The 27,949-nt window shown below is 41.7% G+C and overlaps 1 protein-coding gene across 1 annotated transcript in view; it reads left to right on the top strand.

Moving 5' to 3' along the window:
- The window catches only part of rerg (RAS-like, estrogen-regulated, growth inhibitor), a 73,000-nt gene that overhangs the window by 25,192 nt on the left and 19,859 nt on the right, over nt 1-27,949 (top strand). Inside the window, exon 3 of the mRNA XM_034199007.1 lies at nt 16,542-16,598. Coding sequence (XP_034054898.1) covers nt 16,542-16,598 — 57 coding nt within the window. The remainder of the gene's footprint in view (nt 1-16,541; nt 16,599-27,949) is intronic.

Raw genomic sequence — 27,949 nt, forward strand, 5'->3', positions numbered from 1 at the left:
AGACAATAAATAAATATAAATCGTAATAGTATGCTCGTTCTGCGCTTCTGCTTAACAGCGTGTTGTCAGGTGTCTCGGAGCGTGTGTTATGACATTTTTTTGAAAAAAAATTGTTTTATTTAAAAAAAAAAAAAAGATCTCACTGCACCGAATATTCGAATATTCGCTGTTGATTACTACCGAATATCCGGAGCCCGAAAAATGGTATTCGGGACAGCCCTACTGGCTTCCTGCATAAAAGTCAAGTGCTCGGCGCAGTTGTGGCGAAATGTCGCTCCTCTGTTTCATTCAAGCAGCTCCTTATATCCGTTAGCGCAGCTAGCTAGCACAGATGCTAACAACAACAATGCACGTAAGGTCTCTCTCTCTCCTATCTCTCTCCTCTCGCTCGCTTGGGCCACACATACACACACCCTCCCGGTCCTCCAGATGGCCAGTCGGTGCCTGCCGGTGAGCGTGGAAGTGTGGTCTGCCACAAGCGGGCGGGCAGGAGCGGGGCTGTCAGCATCAGCTTGTAGATGGTATTTTAAACTCGATGCGCTCATGAAACTACGGGGCGGCCGAGGAAAAAAAATACACAATATTAGCTCAGCAGAGTAAACAACTGTCTAATGGCTGGATTGCAGATGTATTTATTATGATAACTTGGCTTGAGGCGGAATAACAAATTGAGCGGCCAAAATGCCATCTTGTGATACACAGAATTTGTTTAATACACAACTTAATTTAAATGGTAAGCTATCTGCCAACGAAAGACTGAACAGTGCTCATACTAATATTATGAGAGATTAACACATTTATATTAATGATCAAAAGCAGCTCAACAAGATATTTATTTGGTTTATTTTCAAAGAGATGGTATATGAGATGGAAATTGGAAAGTACATGATCCATAAAAAAACGTTCAGGGGTTGTTCATCTGCAAAACATAATTTAATGTTTACGAAGACAGGCCTAATTATGAATGATCCCAAAGCTAATAAGCGTGGCAGAAAATGGAACGCAGCTTTATTATCTCAGAGGAGCAGTTTACCCTCATTATATGCCTCCTCTAATGAGTTTCAGGCATGGAGAAGACAAGTGACGGGCCGTGTGCAGATAATTGGCCAGCTGTAACGGGATATAGAGAACAAGAGATATGATGAGGCTTCTTGGAATTTAGGAACAATACTATCCCTTAGGTTAAGGACATGTTACTCACATCTGATATTTTCTGATCATGTTTTTCAACAGTCCAAAAGCAGCATCAAGTTGAATTTTTTCAATCGCTTCTCAGTCCCATGGATAATGAGATTCCTGAGGCGTAACTCAACAACATGGAAAGCCATGACTCAAAACAGAAGAGATGGCTCAACTTGTCATTGCTAAGCCTCCTCCGTTTATTAACTGTTGCTAACATTTGAGCTATTCTCACATGGCTTATATGCAGTTTTGTGATGATACTGGGGGCAGATTTAAGTCATTTATGAAACAATGGTGCTTGATTTCAGACTGAAGTAGACAACACATCATTTTTAGCAAGGGAGTATCAATTTAGCCAAACGGCACAAATGCTATTTTAGCGGCTGTAGCTAGCTAGCTAATTATTGCTGACATTAGCTTAATGGGTTAACCTCTTGATGCTTAAAGCTGACTCGTTTTTAGAAGGATCATCTTGTAAGAATGTCTTGGGTATGCAAATGATAAACCATTTTGCATGTTATCCGCCCATTGAATGGATGTTATCAGTTGATACCACGATTCAAATTATTCAGACCGAAGTTAAACGGTCCCCAAAATCTAAAGTTTAATGGGCGACATGGAAATCAGAATCAGAATCCAGTTTATTGGCAGGTAAGTTCAACAAGGAATTTGTTTTGGTGTCTGGTGGTGCGAACATAAACAACCTAAGAAAATAAGTTACAATAGTAGGTCAAATATATAACGATAATAAAAATAGGTATTTTAAAGAAACTTAAGTATTCAAAAAGATAAAGACAAGTATTTACAGCACATTTTAATTTAAACATACAAAGGAGCCTTAAAAGCTACAAATCTAAAACACTTAGGACAATGATTATATGACAATATATGGCAAAACTGCAGTGTATTGTATTTTAAAGGTGGAGGGCTGTGCAGATCTACCTTCTGGACCTACTGTAGCGGGGCCGCTGCTGGAGCTGATCCCCACTGAAGACGGCCCATTTACTTTCCTGATAACTTTCTGAAACGCTTGCCATCTTACCAGCAAACCTTCTGAGGCCTTCGCTGCATGTGTGGGGGCTGCTGGAGCCATAGCAAAACAGAACTTCTAATTGGGCATAAACAGTCATATTATGCAGAATATATAAGTAGAAACAATTTAATAATGAAAAATAATAGGCCTTTGTTACAGTTTCTTTGTGTTCATGGGAAGAAATTGTACATTTTAGTTAGAGTTAAGAGAGCAATGTTGTTTATTGCCAGTGTTGTTGGTAATAAGTTCCAGATGATCGCCAATAGCTTTGATTATTGCGAGAGCACGTAAGGGTGTAATAATCTGTTTATATGGGATATTGTAGAAGTTTGCAGCGTTTAGCGAATGTGGACATGAATGTTGTTCAGAATTTTTTTTTTAATGAAATGTGTAGCACCGGAGTAAGCCTGTGTGACACTCTTTCTGTCCATACTAATCTTACTCTTAACTTAGATAGGCAAACCAGTACTGACTTGAACAAAGTGGGGAAATACTGTTTGTATGGATGTATGATCGGACCTACAGTCAGTAGTAAGCTACGTAGCAGGACAATTCTACCATATTTAGAGCAGATAAACTCACTTTAAGCCAGTCCTTACACACAACTAAATCTCCCTGAACTCCAGCTCACACAAAGTAAAATATTTGTTCCTGACAGCGGGTGCCATGAATTGTGGGACATGACAGGTTTACTGTTGCCTTGTGTGTTATTGTTACTATGCTCACTTTAGATTTCCCACATCCCTTCTTAAAGGGTATGGGTTGTATCCTAGAATAAATATAAGTGGAGCCTGATTGGGAAGCTGTAATCTGATCTGGACAGGCCAGAGATGATAAGATGTCTGACTTGATTTCATTTATATTTGGCAGGAGACAGATTGAGTATTTCCCCTGGCACAGTGGGGACTCCCAGAAGTCCCTGTTCCACAGACGTACATACATTTGTGCATTGTGAAAAAGTAGCTTTATGTCTAGCCGTCAGTTCCAGAGAGGCTTGGTGTTGGTGGTTAGGGATGCAGACGGCCCAAGGGAGAGACTGGTGGTGAAAGGAACTCTGGGAAAGCTCAGAGACTGGGAACAGGGGCCTGACCTCGTGTTCAGGAAGTGGGTTGCGTGCTTTTGTAGCTAATCTGTTGCATCAGGGTTGACACTTTTGTTTTTGTGTCAGCATTTTGTGTGTGTGTGTGTGTGTATGTGTGGCCTAGCATTACTATACTTGTGGGGACCTACATCTGTTTACACAGTCACGTGTGGGGACTCGCCTCCCTTATGGGGACAAATTGGAGGTCCCCATGAGGGGAATCATTCATTTTAGGGTGAAGACTTGATTAGGGTTAGGTTAGGTTAAGGGTTAGGGTAAGGTTAAGGGTTAGGCATGTGTTAGTTATGGTTAAGGTTAGGATAAGTCTCCAGGAAATGCATGTAAGTCAATGTAATGTCCCCTGAAGTGATGTATACATGGTATGTGTGTGTGTGTGTGTGTATACTCTAATGGAACAGTGTATTTAAGATAAATGCTGGGGAAGCTTTTTTTTTAAAACTTTTAATTTATTTTTCATACATCACATCAATAGAACATACATGGAGATGCTTACATAACTGCAGCTGTTGTACACCAGGATTAATCATTCATGCCCTCCTTTGGCACCAAAAGGACATACAGTTTCTTAATGTTATCAATTTCTATATTGTGCAAACATTATCAACATATTCCAGACATTATCACTCCCCCTCATCGGAAACATGATCGCACAATACCTGAACCATTATGATAGTAAGAGCCAGTGCTTTGCTAGTGAAGCTTTTATATCACTTAGACAGAAATGTAAAAACGTGTTTCCATCAGCTGTATCTTGAATACATAACAGGGATGGAGTTCTGAACTGTCATAATAATAACTACTAACAGCTAATCGGAGAGAACGTTGGCCTGTGTCAAAGGCGACGTTTAATTATCCTTTAGTAGAAACGATTTAGTCCAGTTTTGTGTTTTATGTCAAAATGCTAAAGCTCTGTTGATGTTCAGTGTTAATGCTAACGTTTTAACAAATACAAATAAAAGCTTTGGCTCTGCAAAGCCGCTCCACTAAAATGTCCTCCATTTTCTCACTGTTCTTTTACTGTTTGTATTTGCAGAAAATGAAACAAGCCTTTTCTCAGCATCTTTGGTAATAAGTGAGGGAACTTGTTTGAAATGATTTTCATAGTCATTTATGCTAGTAATTTGTCTCACAACAATTGTTGACATTTAAACAAACATGTCCACTTTGTTTTGCATTGAATGGAAAATAACATATTCATGCCAATAATTGAATGGTGGAAAACTCTTGTTAAATGTTATTTCAAAAGTCCTTTACAACGGTCAAAGCCCCATTGTGAATATGTAACTTCTAGTCGGCCAACAAAACAGCAGGACAGCAGTCGTCTGCATTTTTACTGACAGAAACGCAATAAAACCCTTCAAAACAGCTTGTCTGGTTAATGATTCCCCCTCTTCTGTTCCCGTAAACAAGACAAAAACAGTGGTCCTGCTAACTCAGGAGTAACCTTCACAACATGAGCATATGTGAATCAGATGCTAGACTAACTCTGTACAGTCGAATCAGACTGTTCTTGTTCACTTGAATGAGGCCATGTGACTGATCAATTATTAAAAATGTCTTACATATCGTGAATCAGCTTGATTGAAATAGTGTCATTCATGATGTCACTGAGAACATTTAGCTCCGAAAGTATAAATAAGGAACAACCATCAGCTATCCAAGCTAACAGCTGGTCTGACTAGCATTGTGAAGTGCAGTGTTGCCACGTTGGTTACAACCCTAATTTTACGAATGTTTTACGAAAACAAACCATTTCTACCACGTAAAGAATAGGAATAATGAAAAAATAAGAAAAAACATCAGTGCTATTTTGATACAATTCAACATTTTGTCGACCCACTCAAGACCATTTTGGCATACATTATCCATCCTAAAGCTGCCTAACTGGATGACAACATGACATCTGGCAACATATCATTGACCTCTCCAGGTCTGGTAGTTTTGGGTTTACATACATACGGCCATTGGATGGAGAAAAAGTAAACCTTTAGCATACAGACAAAGACTGAATGAATGTATGGTTTATATCAGTGGTTCTCAAATGGGGGTACGCGGACCCCTAGGGGTACGTTGGAGTACTGCAGGGGGTATGTGAGATTTATTTGTATGTTAATGAAAAAAAAAAAAAAAATTTTAGGAAAAGTAACGAAGATTGAGCAGCGTGGGTTTTATATGAACAGAGTTACACATATTTCAAAACGCGAAGTGTAATAACTGCAGTTGCCTCCCTGTCAGAATGACAAAGGTCCTCAGTGAAGCACAAGCCCATGTTTCACTACATTGTAAGTACAACTTATTAAAAAGATCAGTTCAATGCAACTAATGTCGTCTTAGTGTTATTGCATGATATTAAAATTGGTTTGCCATGAATTTAGTGATGGATTGTAAACATTTGAAATGTAGCATGTGTTTCTCAGTTACAAGGTTGTTGTTTTAATAAATCAGACACCGATGGTGCAGCGCTGTACTGTACCTCTTTATATAGGCTTTTTGTCCCTAACAAATAGTGTTTGCGCTGATCAGGGGGTACTTGGCTGAATTTCTTTTCAAAGGGGGTACATGATTGAAAAAAGTTTGAGAATCACTGGTTTATATGACAAGTTAAAACTGAAATGATTCACACCACAGCAATAACAAGAACAACTTTTCCTTCAAATATATTTTGATGATTGGGATTGCAGGAGTGTCAGCCCTGCCACCCTTAATTGACCAATAGACAATCAGTCTAACCATTTCCCTCCAGTCTTATCTGCTCACAGCCTGTGTGACATGACCCGTGGAGATGTGGCCACAATAGGCCCAGCACCTGCTACAGCTGCTCAGCACTGGGAGCCTGTCAGCCAGTGGAGGTGTTTTTGTGTCTGAAGGGAACCAAAGAGCCGCGGGGGTCCGTCTGATGGGGGGGTCTCAATGGAGATGTTGAAGGAGTAACATGGCTTCGGCTGAGGACAGGGTTTTGGTGCCGCTAATTGCTCTGGCTTTGTTTGCAATTAGTCCAACATTCTGTTGCTAATGTGATTAGGTCACTTTGGACAAAAGCGGTGTTGGCAAAGACGTCCAGCAAATGATGTGTTTGACATAAATCTGAAAACCTGGCAGTCCATCCTCAGAGCAGAGCAGCTCTGTGAAGTATGTGCTGCAGAATTTGATCAAATCAAAACAGATTATTTTGCTCAGGCTTCAGCCGCCACATTTTTGGGGAAATATGAAGTTGTTGAGAATGTGAGTGCTGCCAAGCTCTAGGCAGTAACAGGATTGATTTTGTCAGCCTGCCAGATATCTGAGAAATGACATGGCAACAGTTCAGGTTAACACGGCGGAGAGTTCCTCCACCAGCCATCAGTAGATAAGTGCTGGGGAAGGGGAGAACGTTAAAGTCCAAGGACATCTGGTTGAAGGAACAAACTGTTACAAGACCTAGTTTTTTTTACCAATTTGAAATGTAAAATATGAATGGCAGAGCATTACCTTAACACTGCAGGGGTTTACAGCTCCCCAATAGAGACAGAATGTGTTTTGGTAAAGTTCACTGGTGCAGGTGGAACCCAGAAGCATGACACAGATACAGGCTGGGTCAAAACCAGCTGATCCGTCAACCAGGAAAACAAGTCAGAGAAGCGGCAGGCAGAATAATTGGGGCCAGGGTCAGTGAAATATAACTGCTTTATATGTTGTGGGGCTAATGAGGGGATCAGGCAGCAGGTGAGGAGATTATATTGCAATAAGAGGGAAGGATCTGATATGATAGGAGAGTAAATGACATGCAAAACCAGATATATAAACTATGACATATTTATGAGATGTAGGTGTTTAATGTTACATTTATTAGACCTAACTATAGGAGCCCAAAGTCTGTTTTATTCATTAAGCAAATTACCGAATCTTCACTGCCATGTCCAAAAGCAGCTTCTCAAAATAATGTATATGTGCTGCAGAAAATCAGGGGAGGTGCAATACAGTACTTTAACAGTCACTTCAATGTGAGAATAACAGTTACATTCGGAAAACATTTACAAAACTAGAGCTATGGGGTTTCCATGATATGTGTGACCATGACAGTTGGTGTCTTTTTTATACCAGCCCTTTCAGATGTCTGTCACTGCAGTGAACCAGCTCCCTGTGTGACCTGGTCAGCTGCTGATACATTATTCCTGCAAACCAGCTGTGGATCTGGGTCACAGTGACCACGTTAACGCACGTTAACAAAGGCCCCTCTCTTACACGTGTACATTTCTACTCGTGGCAGTGAAAGGCAGGAGTTATAGTTACCTGTAATGAGGAGAGCACTTCACACCCCATTGGTTGTTCTGTCCACATGGCATCTAGGCCACTGTAGCAGATACAGGAAGTAACCTCAGTGGGAAATCCAGCCTCTGGAGCAACAGGAGAAGTAGGGTCTGCCCGGGGAAGAATGTGTGTTGGACTGCCTTTTCTTCAACATGACAACCTGTTGCATTTAGGGAATAATTGAAAGTTGCTTGACACACTTTTCCTTTTCCTGGAAACAAAATTAAGAGGCCCTATTATGCTTTTTCAAGTGTTCTCTTCCCTGTAGCGTGTTCTATAGGTGTGTGTGCATGTATATGGTCTGCAAAGGTTAAAATCCTTGTGTTTCCTTTCTCTCCACACGTCCTTTGTTTACTTCTGTACTATCGTGACACCGCTATGTAACACTCAGCTTCAATTGGCTAGAGCGCCAACACATTGTACGTGATAGGCTAAGGGGCTGGACATCTCTAAGCGGTTGACCAATCACAACAGAGCCGGCCAGCTAGCCAATCAGAGCAGACTGGGCTCTGGTTTCAGACAGAGGGTGAAAAGAGGTGCTCCAGCACAGGCAGTATGAGAAAAATAAAGTGCTGTTTGAACATTAAAGCATGGAGACATGTCCTAGTAGAGACACTAAATACTGATATACACCTGAACATCAGCAGGAGAGGACTCTTTAAAGTAGAGACACTACATACTAATATACACCTGAACATCAGCAGGAGAGGACTCTTTAAAGTAGAGACACTACATACTGATATACACCTGAACATCAGCAGGAGAGGACTCTTTAAAGTAGAGACACTACATACTGATATACACCTGAACATCAGCAGGAGAGGACTCTTTAAAGTAGAGACACTACATACTGATATACACCTGAACATCAGCAGGAGAGGACTCTTTAAAGTAGAGACACTACATACTGATATACACCTGAACATCAGCAGGAGAGGACTCTTTAAAGTAGAGACACTACATACTGATATACACCTGAACATCAGCAGGAGAGGACTCTTTAAAGTAGAGACACTACATACTGATATACACCTGAACATCAGCAGGAGAGGACTCTTTAAAGTAGAGACACTACATACTGATATACACCTGAACATCAGCAGGAGAGGACTCTTTAAAGTAGAGACACTACATACTGATATACACCTGAACATCAGCAGGAGAGGACTCTTTAAAGTAGAGACACTACATACTGATATACACCTGAACATCAGCAGGAGAGGACTCTTTAAAGTAGAGACACTACATACTGATATACACCTGAACATCAGCAGGAGAGGACTCTTTAAAGTAGAGGACACTACATACTGATATACACCTGAACATCAGCAGGAGAGGACTCTTTAAAGTAGAGACACCTACATACTGATATACACCTGAACATCAGCAGGAGAGGACTCTTTAAGTAGAGACACTACATACTGATATGACACCTGAACATCAGCAGGAGAGGACTCTTTAAAGTAGAGACACTACATACTGATATACACCTGAACATCAGCAGGAGAGGACTCTTTAAAGTAGAGACACTACTGATATACCCTGAACATCAGCAGGAGAGGACTCTTTAAAGTAGAGACACTACATACTGATATACACCTGAACATGCAGCAGGAGAGGACTCTTTAAAGTAGAGACACTACATACTGATATACACCTGAACATCAGCAGGAGAGGACTCTTTAAAGTAGAGACACTACATACTGATATACACCTGAACATCAGCAGGAGAGGACTCTTTAAAGTAGAGACACTACATACTGATATACACCTGAACATCAGCAGGAAGAGGACTCTTTAAAGTAGAGACACTACATACTGATATACACCTGAACATCAGCAGGAGAGGACTCTTTAAAGTAGGAGACACTACATACTGATATACACCTGAAACATGCAGCAGGAGAGGACTCTTTAAAGTAGAGACACTACATACTGATATACACCTGAACATCAGCAGGAGAGGACTCTTTAAAGTAGAGACACTACATACTGATATACACCTGAACATCAGCAGGAAGAGGACTCTTTAAAGTAGAGACACTACATACTGATATACACCTGAACATCAGCAGAAGAGGACTCTTTAAAGTAGAGACACTACATACTGATATACACCTGAACATCAGCAGGAGAGGACTCTTTAAAGTAGAGACACTACATACTGATATACACCTGAAATCAGCAGGAGAGGGACTCTTTAAAGTAGAGACACTACATACTGATATACACCTGAACATCAGCAGAAGAGGACTCTTTAAAGTAGAGACACTACATACTGATATACACCTGAACATCAGCAGGAGAGGACTCTTTAAAGTAGAGACACTACATACTGATATACACCTGAACATCAGCAGGAGAGGACTCTTTAAAGTAGAGGACCACTACATACTGATATACACCTGAACATCAGCAGGAGAGGACTCTTTAAATGTAGAGACACTACATACTGATATACACCTGAACATTCAGCAGGAGAGGACTCTTTAAAGTAGAGACACTACATACTGATATTACACCTGAACATCAGCAGGAGAGGACTCTTTAAAGTAGAGACACTAACATACTGATATACACCTGAACATCAGCAGGAGAGAGGACTCTTTAAAGTAGAGACACTACATACTGATATACACCTGAACATCAGCAGGAGAGGACTCTTTAAAGTAGAGACACTACATACTGATATACAACCTGAACATCAGCAGGAGAGGACTCTTTAAAGTAGAGACACTACATACTGATATACACCTGAACATCAGCAGAAGAGGACTCTTTAAAGTAGAGACACTACATACTGATATACACCTGAACATCAGCAGGAGAGGACTCTTTAAAGTAAGAGACACTACAATACTGATATAGACACCTGAACATCAGCAGGGAGAGGGACTCTTTAAGTAGAGACACTACATACTGATATACACCTGAACAGTCAGCAGGAGAGGACTCTTTTAAAGTAGAGACACTACATACTGATATACACCTGAACATCAACAGGAGAGGACTCTTTAAAGTAGATACACTACATGCTGATATACACCTGAACATCAGCAGGAGAGGACTCTTTAAAGTAGAGACACTACATACTGATATACACCTGAACATCAGCAGGAGAGGACTCTTTAAAGTAGAGACACTACATACTGATATACACCTGAACATCAGCAGGAGAGGACTCTTTAAAGTAGAGACACTACATACTGATATACACCTGAACATCAGCAGGAGAGGACTCTTTAAAGTAGAGACACTACATACTGATATACACCTGAACATCAGCAGGAGAGGACTCTTTAAAGTAGAGACACTACATACTGATATACACCTGAACATCAGCAGGAGAGGACTCTTTTAAAGTAGAGACACTACATACTGATATACACCTGAACATCAGCAGGAGAGGACTCTTTAAAGTAGAGACACTCCATACTGATATGAACATGTGAATGAGCAGAATACATTTGTAAGGAAATAAATTGGAATGTGGTTGACTTTAAAAGAAAAAAAACATAACAGGGTTCTAACAGTCTCTCTATACATATTATATTGAGTCTATTCACCGGACTCATGCTAACGAATGGACAACCTAATAACTGTAGCTGTGTTAAGTAAAATAAATGTTGTGGCTAATGCGAAGAGACTAATTGAAGCTTTCCACAGCTACTCCATATGTGTGAAAGACAATGGAGACCCTTTGAGCTTCAGGCTCTCAGCAATCATCAAACGCTACCTGAGCTCAGAGACTGGCTCCACTCCCTTAGCGGGGTAATGAAACGTGGCAGCACCACTCTAGCTGACAGCTTTTCCTCCCTTTTCTTGTTGTGGCTAATTATGTGCAAGAAAAAGGGCAGGCTAGATGGATGTTTTTTTCTACTTCAAAGACAAATCTGTTCCCTCATTTTCAGTTTGCTACAAGCAGCAGCTCAGCAATTTGACATGAGGACACATTCACGCCTGGACTCAAGTGGAGCTCACAGGCTCACAGAGAGCAAACAATTAATAATTTGCTCTCATAGGCAATTATAGTCTGCCCCTCCATGAGAGGTCGGCCCAGACACTAGGGTTTTTTAAATCCTCACTAAAAACACACTTCTTCTCCCTGGCCTTCTAGTCAGAGTGGAGCACCACTCCTGACTATTCCCTGTGTTTTTTTATATTTCTGTTGTAAATTATTGTCTTTTATTGTGATTGTAGTAAAGTGTTTTTGTTACATGTACAGCACTTTGGCTCGACGAAAGATCGCTTTTAAATGTGCTATATAAATAAAACTTGATTTGATTACCAAAAAGCACCAAAAGGCAGGGCTGCAAACGACTGCTCTAAAGTATAGAAGCTACTTTTCACTTTGCATTTGAGTGCAGTAGTTTGGAACAGCAATAAATAGTTCTGATTGAGGCTGTGGTCAGGCGTCCACTGAGCTGTGACAGCCAACCCTCAATATTTCCCCGGGAGAATCCCGCTTTTCATTTTCCGCTCCCGATTTCATCCAGAGGTCACAACTCTCTTGTTTTCATGCACATTATTGTTAAGGGAGAGTCTGCTGAAATTAAAGTGATACACATTAATAACGTAATGTTTTTTAAACTTTCAGATATTTAATACATGTTTTTGGCTGAAATGTTCAATCTTTATAGTTTTTTGTTTCAAAATAAAAGGAAAGTTACCTTAAACTACAGCGTAACACAGGAAATGTCCTCACTTTTAAATATCTTCCTCCAGATGTTTGCTGAAATATTCTATTTAATTCTGTTCATGATGACCCTTTAAAATCTGAAGTTATGTATTTCATTCAAAACAAAATTGAAAAGTTGGCAGCCCTGCATAGTGTTTCTCCTAAATAAAATAAAAACTAAAGAGGCCCTATTATGCTTTTCCCAAATGTTCCCTTCCCTGCAGTATGTTCTATCATGTAGGTTTTAGTGCATGTAAATGGTCTTCAAAGGTTAAAATACCCATGTTCCCTTCAGAGGGAGTTTTCTCCCACACACTCCCCCCACCCCCCACCCCCCACCCCCCTGCCTGAAACTCCGCAATTGGACTCTTTGTTTACCTTGTAACATATCACTATATAACACTCACACTCCTATTGGCTAGCGCTCGAACACATTGTACCTATCAGTGCAGACTGGGCTCTGGTTTCAGACAAAGGGTGAAAAGAGGTGCTGCAGCACAGGCAGTATGATACAAATAAAGAGCTTTTTGAACATTAAAGCATGGAGACATGTCCCAGTAGAGACACTACATACTGATATACACCTGAACATCAGCAGGAGAGGACTCTTTAAAGTAGAGACACTACATACTGATATACACCTGAACATCAGCAGGAGAGGACTCTTTAAAGTAGAGACACTACATACTGATATACACCTGAACATCAGCAGGAGAGGACTCTTTAAAGTAGAGACACTACATACTGATATACACCTGAACATCAGCAGGAGAGGACTCTTTAAAGTAGAGACACTACATACTGATATACATCTGAACATGAGCAGGAGAGGACTCTTTAAAGTAGAGACACTACATACTGATATACACCTGAACATCAGCAGAGAGGACTCTTTAAAGTAGAGACACTACATACTGATATACACCTGAACATCAGCAGGAGAGGACTCTTTAAAGTAGAGACACTACATATTGATATACACCTGAACATCAGCAGAAGAGGACTCTTTAAAGTAGAGACACTACATACTGATATACACCTGAACATCAGCAGGAGAGGACTCTTTAAAGTAGAGACACTACATACTGATATACACCTGAACATCAGCCGGAGAGGACTCTTTAAAGTAGAGACACTACATACTGATATACACCTGAACATCAGCAGAAGAGGACTCTTTAAAGTAGAGACACTACATACTGATATACACCTGAACATCAGCAGGAGAGGACTCTTTAAAGTAGAGACACTACATACTGATATACACCTGAACATCAGCAGGAGAGGACTCTTTAAAGTAGAGACACTACATACTGATATACACCTGAACATCAGCAGAAGAGGACTCTTTAAAGTAGAGACACTACATACTGATATACACCTGAACATCAGCAGGAGAGGACTCTTTAAAGTAGAGACACTACATACTGATATACACCTGAACATCAGCAGGAGAGGACTCTTTAAAGTAGACACACTACATACTGATATACACCTGAACATCAGCAGGAGAGGACTCTTTAAAGTAGAGACACTACATACTGATATACACCTGAACATCAGCAGGAGAGGACTCTTTAAATTAGAGACACTACATACTGATATACACCTGAACATCAGCAGAAGAGGACTCTTTAAAGTAGAGACACTACATACTGATATACATCTGAACATGAGCAGGAGAGGACTCTTTAAAGTAGAGACACTACATACTGATATACACCTGAACATCAGCAGGAGAGGACTCTTTAAAGTAGAGACACTACATACTGATATACACCTGAACATCAGCAGGAGAGGACTCTTTAAAGTAGAGACACTACATACTGATATACACCTGAACATCAGCAGAAGAGGACTCTTTAAAGTAGAGACACTACATACTGATATACACCTGAACATCAGCAGGAGAGGACTCTTTAAAGTAGAGACACTACATACTGATATACACCTGAACATCAGCCGGAGAGGACTCTTTAAAGTAGAGACACTACATACTGATATACACCTGAACATCAGCAGAAGAGGACTCTTTAAAGTAGAGACACTACATACTGATATACACCTGAACATCAGCAGAGAGGACTTTTTAAAGTAGAGACACTACATACTGATATGAACCTGAAATGAGCAGAGTATGTCCTCTTTAACATTTAGCCTATATCATTTGTTCTCTCTGAGAATCTAATTAATTCATGCATTTAGTATGTTTGCCTTTGTCCATATTAGAGTCTCAGTGGTATCATGCCTACCCAATAACCCAACTAAAGAAAGAGAAGCTATAGTTTTCTGAAAACCTGTAACAGAATGAGGCACACCTCCTGTTGTGACTGCCTGGGGGGAATCAGAGGGGAATCAGATTACACTGTATGCTCTGTTGTGAAGTACCAGAGGATGGTGATGGAAAACAAGCAGCAGAGGAGCACAGAGGTTTGTCTGGACTGTTGTTACGACCAATCAAATGGAAGAGCTGATCTTGGCTTCTGGATGAAAAGTGATGCTGGGAAAGATCTGTATCACAAAGACACATGTTGATTACCAAATACATGTTTGAATGCACTTTACAGACTTGTTTACAGGTACTTTACTCAGACAGCACTTTATCGGTGTTGGCTGTATCTGTATGGCCTTCTGATCTTATCTGAGTGAAGAACATCTCTGTGTGCAGACTACATGTTGATGGTAGGAGAGTGAGCTTGATGCAGTCTTTGAGAGTGAGTCACTGGCCTGCTGCGGCATGTTGTTCTGCTTTTGTAATGAAGGCTGATGCTGAGCAGCATTGTTTCCCCATGTAAGAGAAGCAGCTCATTAAGAGAGACGATGTTGGATCCTGAAGGCGTTTGAACTCCGCCTGAATGTTCTGGAACTGTTCAAATGAGTATTAGCATTAGATGAGACGTGTGTTAAAGTGGTTTGGCTCTTGTGGCCTCTTAGTGGTCATCCACAGCTGATTAACTACAGTATTGAAGTAGACATGTTGTCAGTGGATATGGATATTAGGAACACAGCCTGATATGATCTGCACTGTTATTGACTGAGCAGCACATCAAGTTTCATTTCATTTTGTATTAGTTCCGTTCATGGTATGCAAATCTTAAAGTAAAATAATCGTTAACAAAACATGTCTCTATAAACACACCATTGACCGAAAAGGAGCAGGAAGAAGACAACAAATCTTATATTACTGTACCTGCCCCTTTGTTGAATTATCATAGAGGTAAATCCACACTTGAGGCAACATATACAGTAAACATTCTGGAGAGCAGGCAAGGCAAGGCAAGTTTATTTATATAGCACATTTCAACACAAGGCAATTCAAAGTGCTTTACAAAAATGAAAGACATTAATAGCATTTAAGAAAGATATTATAAAATGGCATTTCAAAACACTCATTTAAAACCAAAACGGCACACGTAGGGGACTTTAACCACCTACGAGGGGACTTTAACCCCAATAATGACTTTAACTACCTTTGGGGGGACTCAACACAAGGCAATTCAAAGTGCTTTACAAAAATGAAAGACATTAAGAAAATGGCATTAAAAAGCAAAGATAATAAAAGTTACAGTGCAGTCTAAGATGTGAATAGTTCAATTAACAGCAGCGACAAAAAGAAAAGTCTTCAGCCTGGATTCAAAAGTAGTCAGAGTTGCAGCGGACCTGCAGGTTTCTGGGAGTTTGTTCCAGATATTTGGAGCATAATAACTGAATGCTGCTTCTCCATGTTTAGTTCTGACTCTGGGGACAGAAAGCTGACCAGTCCCTGAAGACCTGAGAGATCTGGATGGTTCATAATTTAGCAGGAGGTCAGAAATGTATTTTGGGCCTAAACCATTCAAAGCTTTATAAACCAGCAGCAGTATTTTGAAATCTATTCTTTGACACACAGGAAGCCAGTGTAAAGACTTCAGAACAGGAGTGATGTGATCCACTTTCTTAGTGTTAGTGAGGACTCGAGCAGCAGCGTTCTGAATTAGCTGCAGCTTCCTAATAGATTTTTTAGTGAGACCTGTGAAGACACCATTGCAGTAGTCGAGTCTACTGAAGATAAAAGCATGGACAAGTTTTTCCAAATCCTGCTGTGACATTAGTCTTTTAATCCTAGATATATTCTTTAGGTGATAGTAGGCTGATTTAGTAACTGTTGTAATGTGACTGTTGAAACTCAGGTCAGAGTCCATGACTACACCTAGACTAACATGCTAATTTTTATGGAACTGTTTACATACTTTGAACATGTCTTTCTTTTTTTTCTGCAGCTTTGGTGGTGAGATTTCTGACCAGACGCTTCATCTGGGAGTACGACCCGACCCTCGGTAAGACAACAACATATCTAGTTCTATAACTATTCTAAACCGTGTTAAGGTGAACTTAATGCATGCTCATGATGTTTAACTATAACACTTTAGAGCTAGCCTAGCTATTTGTTGCATTTATGATGAGTTTAGCTAACCACCTGCTAGTCGTAGCTTAATATTTAGCATTCAGATTTGAGACTGATATTAATCTCATTCATCACTTAACAAGAGAGCTAAGGATCCTTTTACAAATATGAATGTATATTTACAGATATACAACTACTTATTATAAATGTGTTTGCTATACTAAGGCAGGGTTGCCAACTTTGGGTACCTGGCTGGAGTGAGATTTTGATATCATGGGTTTAATTACACATATGCGCACTAAATGACTGCTATCATGTCAGCAGCGGGACCTTAGCACATATATATATATATATATATATATAGAGGATATATATACAATATATACAAATACACAATATTGGACACAGGCTATAAAGGGCACAAAGTTTAATTCACTAATGAAAGTCAAACACATGTTTGTTTCCACTGTTTTATTGTGTGCATAGGCCTGTCGCGATAAACAATTAAATGAACTCGATAAATTGCCATTTACATGAGGATGTAACTAGCAGTTTGAAAGGATGTACTTGAATTTTATTATATATTATCATTATGTCAGTGGTCTAAAATGGTCATACAACGGTGCCGACAATATTATCGTTTATCGCAATAATTTCCGGGAAAATGTATCCAACTAAATTAATTATCGCGAGAGGCCTATACATGAAACACACACACACAAACAAATCTACAGACTTACTCCAAACTGCCAAATATATTAATTAACGCACTCTCACTCTCATCTCTTTGACTCTATTTTGGCCTAGTAGAACAATAAGCAGCAGACTTTTACTTTGTTATCATTTCTACTGGATCTTAGATCTGCGCATGCGCAATACGGGTCGGGGATTGACCAACCGGCTCCCACTGCTCTGCTGTCTGTTAACGTTGTTAAGAGTGGTGGGGGCGGGGAGGGAGCGGATCAACAGCTTGAGCAGCTGTCAACTCAACATTGTAAATAACCAACCAAAAACGATCGCCGGTTCATCTTGTTTTCGGCGTGAGAATAGTTTGGGCAGCGTGAGAGCGTGAGACTGAGAGTGAAAGCGTGTGTACAAATATAAGAAATGAAGTCATTATTTAGGCAGTGAATTCAATTAATTTAGGTTATTACAACAGCACAACTCGGTCGATGCACTCAGGTTTGACTCAGAGTAGGTTTCCCTCACCATAGCAATAAATCAGGCTCTTCTACACATAATATGCAGATTGAGCCACTTCCCTGCCCTGTGAGAGACACAACATCTGCTCTGAAAGGTGCTTTTCATTTCCTGGCTTCACTCCGCAGGGCAGAGCTGACATGTTGCTCTCTTTAACATCATCTATTTTTGTACTGAGGTGCAGCATCTCAGCAGAGTACAATTACCTCACACAGGAGCATTTCCTCTCTTTTTTATCAATCAACGATTCATGTAATGACAGGATGATCGCAATATCACCGCCACTTTGTGGCACTTCACATCATATGGCCGGCAGGCAGGGGCGGATCTAGACAAATATTCATGGGGTGGCAAGAGGGTGGCAGGAGATTTTGAGGGGTGGCATCCCCTGACAGAAGTATATGCTGATTTAAATCGCAATCATATCAATCAATTAGGGGTGTAACGGTACACGTACCCGTACTGAAATTATTCGGTACGGGCCCTTTGGTTCGGTACACGTGTGTACCGAACTAATATAGCGTTAAACGTAAAAAAATTGAGAACATGAACAACTTTCTGGAAGTAATCTCAGGTATATATCATAGAGCGACCAAGTCATTTCATTGGACGAGAGGCATACTATGAGAGCTGGTCACAGGGATGTGTTCAAATGTAGTCAGTAATTTGAGGAACTGTCGAAATGGCGAACGCAGATAAAGTTGAGCTGAAAATCCTCCAGCATCATTGAAGTCTCCGGTTTGGGAACATTTTGGTTTCGCAGTTACGTACAAGGATGACGGACAAAGACAGGTGGACCGAACCAAAGCTGTTTGTCTGTATTGTTCAACTAACATTTGTTACGCGGCTGGCAATACATCACACTCATTTGAAAAGGCATCAACCGAATGTGAATATCACCGGTACCAAAAGAAAAAAGACTGAAGTGCAAACCCAACTCCCACTAGCATGTAAGCCTCCACCACTCGCAGAAAGTTCAGACCGAGCCAAAGCTATTACAAACGCCAAATATCCTTATGTTGCCATGTTAGCAAAGCACTACCTGGCTGTGTCTGCTACCTCTGTCCCTAGAGAGGGTGTTCTCCACAGCAGGAGACATTGTTAGTGCCAGCAGATCTGCCATTTCAGCAAGCAATGTGGACAAGTTCATCTTTCTTTAAACAACATGAAAATACAATGACAAGCAAGTCCTAATGTCAAGCTGGCTGCTCAGGTACTAGTACAGTTCAAATACAGATTATTTCAGTTCATCGAAATGCTGCACCTTAATGTTTATTTTACTATATTTTGTATTTATTTGAATACATTAGTCACAGTTTAATAATAATAAAAAAAATGTTTTTAATGTTTTGTGATAATTTTTTCTGCTGTACCGAAAACGTAATGAACCGAACCGAACCGTGACCTAAAAACCGAGGTACGTACCGAACCGAAATGTTTGTGAACCGTTACACCCCTACAATCAATGTTAACTTGGAAAGCCACAATATTAATATTTTAACTCAATCACATAGGTGATATTATTGTGGCACATCAGTAAAGCCTTATAAGGTGGCAGACGTAATTTAATGAATTTTAACTGAACAATAACTGAATGAGTTTGTTTCACTCTTAGACCAGCAGGGGTACCAAATCTATGCAGACTGCTGCAATAAGTACATTAATTAACTGTCTCATCGATGTTTGTCTGAATGAATATGATACTATTAACAATAATATTATTCCTATCACTGTTCCATCCATCCATCCATCTTCTCCCGCTTATCCGTGGTCGGGTCGCGGGGGTAGCAGTTCCAGCAGAGAGCCCCAAACTTTCTTTTCCCTGGCGACATCAACCAGCTCTGACTGGGGGATCCCAAGGCGCTCCCAGGCCAGCGAAGAGATATAATCCCTCCACCTGGTCCTAGGTCTACCCCTTGGTCTCTTCCCAGCTGGACGTGCCTGGAACACCTCCCTAGGGAGGCGCCCAGGTGGCATCCTAACTAGGTGCCCGAACCACCTCAACTGGCTCCTTTCACTGTTAATAAATAATAATAATAATAATAGATTTAATTTGTTAGCGTTTTTACAGGTGCTCAAAGACGCTTTACAGATATAGTGAAGAACTGTTATGATTCACATATTCATTTATTATTGAATAAACTATATTTTTTGGAGGAGTTAATGATGAATGTTCATCAAGATGCTTGCTCACCCTCCTTCAAATTTGAAAAACAAGTAATTATATCATTATTGATAAACAGTTACAACCTTGACTTTACATCAGAAAGAACAAACATTAAAGAAGTGACTAACTGCATCAGTTAGGGTTAAAAAACGTGTATTCAGCTAAAACATCGCTGCAGTTATTATCCAGTGGAAAGTCCTTACCTACTGGCCTAGTTAAATCAAAGTGGTTACTTTCTGTTGGCTGGGCAGTGTAGTTTTACACACCGTCTTATTTTACTTTTTCAGGACTTAAAATTGTTTTTTGGGGGCAGACCCCCTCAAAGAAAACAATATATAGGCTACACGCATACAAGGTCATCATCTTAACAGTTTGTTATTCTCATCGAGTCATCCGTGAGCAGAGCATCAAGTTGGCATGTCTATTACAGCTGAATGCGGCGATTACCATTTTGTTCAGCAAAACGCCTCACAAACGTATTAAGATCAACAGCTGTAGTGCGTTTTGATTCAATGCTGAGTGCAGCCACACTGACAGTCTCTTCTCTGTCAGTGTAGACCGCAAATACCTCATTCCTTCAGTGCTTGGGTCCGAAAGGCTTCTCGCTTTGCGCCGTCCCGTTCAAATGAATTCGCCACCAATCATATTTCCACTCTCGCGCCAGGACCGGGGGAGGGGTTACATGACGTGCATCTTGTGCTGCATTCACTTGCACTCGGACATTAGAGACTTTCTCTCATAAATGTCCGATGAGCAACAACTTTTCTTTCAAAACAAAGATGCCAACTGGGGTGGCAGCTGGGGTGGCAAGGCTATTGTTTAGGGTGGCAGTTGCCACCCCATGCCACCCCGGTAGATCCGCCCCTGCCGGCAGGTGCTTTGAGAGGGGACAAAACAGGAACACTCATCTCAACAATGGCACAGATGGAAATTCAGGGCAGTATACATCCACCTGTTATCAGAAATAAATATCCATTTTAGAGCACAACAATAAGGCCCAAAGAGCTTTTTGTATTGGTACTGGGTGCACTAGCTTTATACAACATATACTGTGTTAACATAAATTGGTACATAGTTTAGTGGTTTTAAAAAAAAAAGGCAGAAAAGAGCGAGAACATGCCTCTATGATTACCACGAGAGATGCCGTCACAGACGAGAAAGCACAGCATGAGGTGCATTATGGGAATAAAAGCAGAGCTGGATAGTGTCTGAGACCAATCAGACAGTGGTCGACACATTATTAAATCCCTATTATGGTCACACCACACAGGTGGGGCGTATGCAGGCAGAGATTAGAATGTGGGCTCCATTCAAAATGCCTTTGAGTGTTTACAGCTCACCATTCGTCCCCATTTCTCATCTACTTATTCATTAGCAAGCTCAGATGTGCTTTTCTTTTTTTGAGGAATTACTTGTATTCCTGTTGGAAAATTGATTTGTTTCAGTGCAGGGACGTGCCATCAAGTGTTTTTGTTTTCGTAGTTTGCTCTAAAGCGAGGACCATGCTAGATTTAGCTGATAAGCACTCTTTCATCTTCACTTTGCACACAAACGCCCGTTTCCTGCTCCAGCATGTCCTGGGTCTGCCCAAGCAACGGCCCCCCCTACACCCCAAAGCACATCTACTGGCTAACGAAATGCCAATTTCCTCCCACTGTCGACTGCTGAGCCCCAATAAATGTTCCTTTTAAAATGTAATATACAATTTGGAAATATAGCAGGAATTCAAATGGGGAGCAAGGACGAACAGTAGAAATGTCTTTGTTGTGAGAAATGAAACACAAACTGTTGCTGAGTCCTTGAACCTGATCCTGTCCACTCCACGGATGAGCATCAGATAAAAGCCTAATTCACAAAGGCAAAATAAACAGCAAATGGTAATACGTAACCAACTGAATGGGTCATTTGCCAAGGACTCTCAAACTTACACATACGGAACTTCTTAGTTTTGTCTCTGCAACAAAATGACTTGGTTATCAATCAAAACTCTTTGTTAAAGGAATGGTATGCTCATGACACTCATTTTTAAATAATTATCATCCGATAAAACAGACCAGTCTCTGCCAGTCTTTTTTATTTTTTTTAATCCGATGACATTATCAGTGATTTTAAACTGATTAATTACCGAAATAACATCAACACTGTGGGCGGCGCCATTTTACCGGACGTGACGTAAACCATGCGTTTGGTTTCGAGGACACGTTGATGTTCATGTTATTTACTGTAGTTACTCTCTTCAAATATGCCTCATTGTATCGCGAAACATTGCCACAATTCTGATAGGAACAATCCACGGAATGCTCGGTTCCATCTGTTGCCAAAAGGTAAGCGTAGGAAGTACGTTCAGAGGCAGTGGCTAGCGAAATGTGGCCGGCCCGAACCGAAAGATCCACAGGCGCATGTATGCAGCGAACATTTCAAGTTTCCGGACGACTACTCTGAGAGTATGATAACACATAACATGGGATTTATTGAACAACCATTACTTAATAGAGATGCAGTGCCATCGGTCTTTCTGGTGTCATCACTGACCAGGACACCAGTTCGGCCAGTTGAGAAATCGCCCTCTGCAAGTGTGAAGCGACGGAGGACCAGAAGTAGTGCTCGGAGTAAGAATAAGGTATGTTATAGCGCATTTCCATTGCAGCGGGTAGCCCCGTTTAAACGTCCTTTATCGTCCAGGCCAGGCCAGTTTTTGGTGGCCTTTCCATATAGCGTAGTACCGGCTAGTGGGTATTTTCCCCCAGTTTTTCCGGCCCCATAAAATCGTGGTTCTAGGGCCAGGGACAACGAGGCTGAGTATGCTAAACTAGAGAGGGGATCGCTAGCAAGGGTGGTACTACATGCATACATATCTAGTAATCAAAATCATTGTATCTACTAAGTAGTACTAAGTAGGCTCGAACCTGTATGGCTGAATTCCCTCATCCAATCTCTTCATATTGCTCAAAACTTCTTCCTCGGCTGACGAGTCCGAACTCAAATACTCCGCCATGTTTTCGTGTGTTTACAAAGTGAACGCATGGATGACGTCACGACCATCACGTGACTACTGAAAATGGCCAAAATGGCAGCGGCCTGACGGAATATACAGGTTTTGATAAAAAAGAGCTATAAAATCATTATTTACCGGGGAATATCGCTGATTTCTTCAGGGTATGGTTTAAACATAATGTTTCACTAAATACTGAAGTTTTGATTAATTATCTAATGAGTGGAGCATTCCTTTAAAAGAAAATTAGGTTTATACACAATTGCGCCATATTAGAAGAAGACTTGTGGTGAAGTCATGATGAATACTCAGGCTCATGGTGAAGACATGATGAAGACTCAGGCTCATGGTGAAGACATGATGAAGACTCAGACTCATGATGAAGACTCAGGCTCACGGTGAAGACATGATGAAGACTCAGACTCATGGTGAAGACATGATGAAGACTCAGACTCATGGTGAAGACTCAGGCTCATGGCGAAGACATGATGAAGACTCAGACTCATGACTCAGACTCAGGCTCATGGTGAAGACATGATGAAGACTCAGGCTCATGTTGAAGACATGATGAAGACTCAGGCTCATGTTGAAGACATGATGAAGACTCAGGCTCATGATGAAGACTCAGGCTCATGGTGAAGACTCAGGCTCATGATGAAGACTCAGGCTCATGGTGAAGACATTATGAAGACTCAGGCTCATGGTGAATACATGATGAGGACTCAGGCTCATGATGAAGACATGATGAAGACTCAGGCTCATGATGAAGACTCAGGCTCATGGTGAAGACATGGTGAAGACTCAGGCTCATGGTGAAGACATGATGAAGACTCAGGCTCATGATGAAGACTCAGGCTCATGATGAAGACTCAGGCTCATGGTGAAGACATGGTGAAGACTCAGGCTCATGGTGAAGACATGATGAAGACTCAGGCTCATGATGAAGACTCAGGCTCATGATGAAGACTCAGGCTCATGGTGAAGACATGGTGAAGACTCAGGCTCATGGTGAAGACATGATGAAGACTCAGGCTCATGGTGAAGACATGATAAAGACTCAGGCTCATGATGAAGACATGATGAAGACTCAGGCTCATGTTGAACATGATGAAGACTCAGGCTCATGTTGAAGACATGATGAAGACTCAGGCTCATGATGAAGACTCAGGCTCATGATGAAGACATGGTGAAGACTCAGGCTCATGGTGAAGACATGATGAAGACTCAGGCTCATGGTGAAGACTCAGACTCATGACGAAGACGTGATGAAGACTCAGGCTCATGATGAAGACTCAGGCTCATGTTGAAGACATGATGAAGACTCAGGCTCATGATGAAGACATGATGAAGACTCAGGCTCATGGTGAAGACATGATGAAGACTCAGGCTCATGGTGAAGACTCAGACTCATGACGAAGACGTGATGAAGACTCAGGCTCATGATGAAGACTCAGGCTCATGTTGAAGACATGATGAAGACTCAGGCTCATGGTGAAGACATGATGAAGACTCAGGCCCAGGCTTATATTTAGGAAATTATACTGGTTTGGGTTAGAATGTGTGAAGTAGCATTTTGTTAAGTATGTTTATTTAAGAGCAAACTGATTTTAAGGCTATATCAACAAACTGGATTCTGTTTTCCGGTTTTGACACCTCTTTCTATCTCCTGCACAAACAGGCCTACGTGTCCTAGACCTTTAGAGGGGATACTGGGGGGTCAGTGCCGTTAGCAACAGACTCACAGGGGGTGGACAGATGACCTCTGCAGCTGACACAGACTGATGACTCCTGAGACCGGCTGTCCCTCGGGTCATTGTGAGAGTCTCTCCTCCTCACAGATGCTCCTCATGCTGCCAAACAGCTATAAATTGCTTCTCGTTTTCCGCCTCTGGCTCTCTGTGACATTTCTCTCACCAGGGAGGGGAGAGCACCTGGGACACAGCGGGTCGGACGTGCAGAGACTCAAGCTGCTGTTTATAGCTCTTCACTGAGAGCCTGAACATCTGTATGACAGGTTCCTCTGTATCACTGTTTGTGGGTTTTGAGTCAGAAAAGGAAAAAGGTAATTGAAGCTTTTAATTCATTAAAGGTCTCCTATCATGCAAAATTCACTTTTTTTTAACGTCTTTTATATACATAAATATGTATCCCCGGTGTGTCGGGGAACTCACAAAGTGTCAGAAAACAAAACCCTCTCTCTTTTCCTCCGTACCCACGTCTCTAAAAAAGGGGGTACAACGGAGCTGATCCAGATTTGCGTCCGATATGACGTAATATCGGAAATGTGGGCTGGCTTTAGACCCACGGCCCTATCAGAAACGTCGCTATCAGAAACATTGTGCAACGTGTTTTGGAAGTAATATGGTCTGTGTTTACATTAGCAAGCATCGCATCAACACTCAGAGCTAACCTGTACTGGAGAGATGTGTAAAAAGCAGGATATAAAAGGAACTCACCTTGTGGTAAACACACGAGAGAAAAAGCATTTGAGCTCCATACTGTTTAAGAAATAATCCTCGATGTGGTTTGTAACATGATATGGCCTTTTCATCACATTTAGTACTTTTCCCCCCGAACTAGGCCGATAGGGGGGGGAGATTTGGTTTCACACCAAAAAGGACACTAACAATTTCTGATTGGCTGGGCGAATTGCAAACCACGGCCCGTAAAACTCTGAAAAGTTTTGTGAAGCCGCCATTTTATTTGCTCGCATTAGCCCAGCGCACCAACGGAGAGAGACTAACTTATGGCAACACAAAATAAAACATGGGAGGGGTGGAGTGATGAGGAGGTGTCGGCGCTTCTGGCGATTTACTCGGAAGACACGACCCAGCAGCTTCTATGGAAGCCAGTCCCCTCATGTCTGAGGAAGATTAACAGACGCCTCATGCACAGCGGGTGGCAGTATACGCCGTGAAGTTGTTTGCGGCCTGCCAGTAAACCTAAAGCAGAAGAAGAAGAAGTGACGTCAGCGGCTTAATTTGCCTAATCCTCCCTCTGGGATTTATTCCGGTGAGAACGCCATCTACTAAGACAGTTTGAGGGACTGAAGAGTTGGGGGACAAGTACCGCCTAAGTACTTGGTGTGAAAGCGGCTATTAGCATTTAGTTGAGTATCTCAGTAGATTTCCTAGCATAAACTTTTTTAAAGCTACAGACCCAGAATCACCACTTTTCTAACAGGGCTGAAATAGAGGGGTATGAAGCATGGTTAGAATGGGTGATCTGTTTGGTATTTGGAGCAAAATACTTCGTTTTTTTAATATTTGTATACCAATAATATATTATTAATATATATTTAATCATAATATATATGTGTCTAGTTCATTGTAAGATAATTAGATCAGTATTTTTAGTATTTTACTATACCCTGCTATACAGTGAATAGTGAGTTGATAGAGCTTTATATGTAGTTCAATCATTTGAAAGGAGAATGAAAATGATATATATTACTTCCTTTTGACACATCATGTACGTGTACCCTGCATTGGGGGGAGGGTCTATACTCAGGCAACATGAACACTTCCTGTGCTACTTTGTAAGAGTAAGGAAGTAGAAGTGGTATTAGTAGTTAAGTAGTAAGTAGTTACATTTCATTCAGCAGAAACAAGCAGAGTGATGCCTGAAAAACGATAGTTACGGCTGTAACTACGGTTCTATGAGTCCCGGATGACTGCCAGAGGCGGTGCTTTAGCACTGGATATGTCCATCGCACGCATGCGCAGTTCGAGTACGTAATAACAACAAAGTCACCTGTGACCCACGTGACTACGGCTACATAGGCCGGCGTCATTAGTGGATCGGTTCCCAGAATCTTCTCGCGAGCACACAAGAATTCTGAGTGACCGGAAACTCTGGCACTCATAGAACCGTAGTTACAGCCATAACTATCGTTCTATTTCGTCCCTACTGACCACCAGAGGCGGTGCTTTAGCACTGGATGACCTATACCAACCATGTCATGAAGAATCCAAGCCCTTTCTCACTACTGTAAGCAGCGGAGCTCGGCAACAGGATGGGGAGTGGCGACATTGACCCGGTAGAACCTGGAGAATGTGCCAGACGATGGCCACAACACCGAGGTGCAGATGGTCTCCAGGGACACCCCTCTCAGGGCAGCCCAAGACGTTGAGATGCTCCTTGTAGAGTGACATCTCACCCCTGATGGCGGGGGGCGGCCACTGGCCCCATAGGCATGTGAGATTGTATCCACAACCCAGTGGGACAGCCGCTGCTTGGAGAGAGTACAGCCCCTTCTCGTGCCGCCATGGCAAATGAAGAGCTGCTCTGACTGTCGTATATGGGCCGTAGCACCAATATTAGCCTCTAGGGCACGCACAGGGCACAGCAACTCAGGCGTGCCGTTCTCCTGTGGGATGTTAAAGCGCGCCAGCTGGATAGGCCGATTGGAGTGGGCTAGTGGAAGCACCTTGGGCAGGAACGCCACGTTCAGCCAGAGGGCAACACCCGAGCCATCGGAGTTCCACCTCAGGCATGTATCGCTCACAGAGAGGGCATGTAGCTCTCCAACTCGTTTCCCTGCAGTCATGGAAAGCAGAAATGCTGCCTTTAAGGATAGCCACTTAAGCTCCACCTGGGCCAGGGGCTCGAAGGGAGGAGATGATAGGGCATCCGGCAGCAGGGGCAGGTCCCAAGCCGGAGCCCTCGGGGTGCTAGGGGGATGCTGACGTAAAGCCCCTCTCAGGAAGAGGGACACCGACCTGTGGCACCCCGCCGTGGCGTCATCGACCCGAATATGTCGGGCAGAAATAGCAGCCACATAAATTCAGAGTGGAGTGAGAACGCCCACTGTCTAGAACAGTGGTTCTCAAACTTTTTTCAATCATGTACCCCCTTTGAAAAAGAAATTCAGCCAAGTACCCTCTGATCAGCGCAGAAACAATGTGTTAGGGATGAAAAGCCT

The sequence above is a fragment of the Gymnodraco acuticeps genome, unplaced genomic scaffold, assembly GCF_902827175.1.
Source record: "Gymnodraco acuticeps unplaced genomic scaffold, fGymAcu1.1, whole genome shotgun sequence".
NCBI lineage: Eukaryota > Metazoa > Chordata > Actinopteri > Perciformes > Bathydraconidae > Gymnodraco > Gymnodraco acuticeps.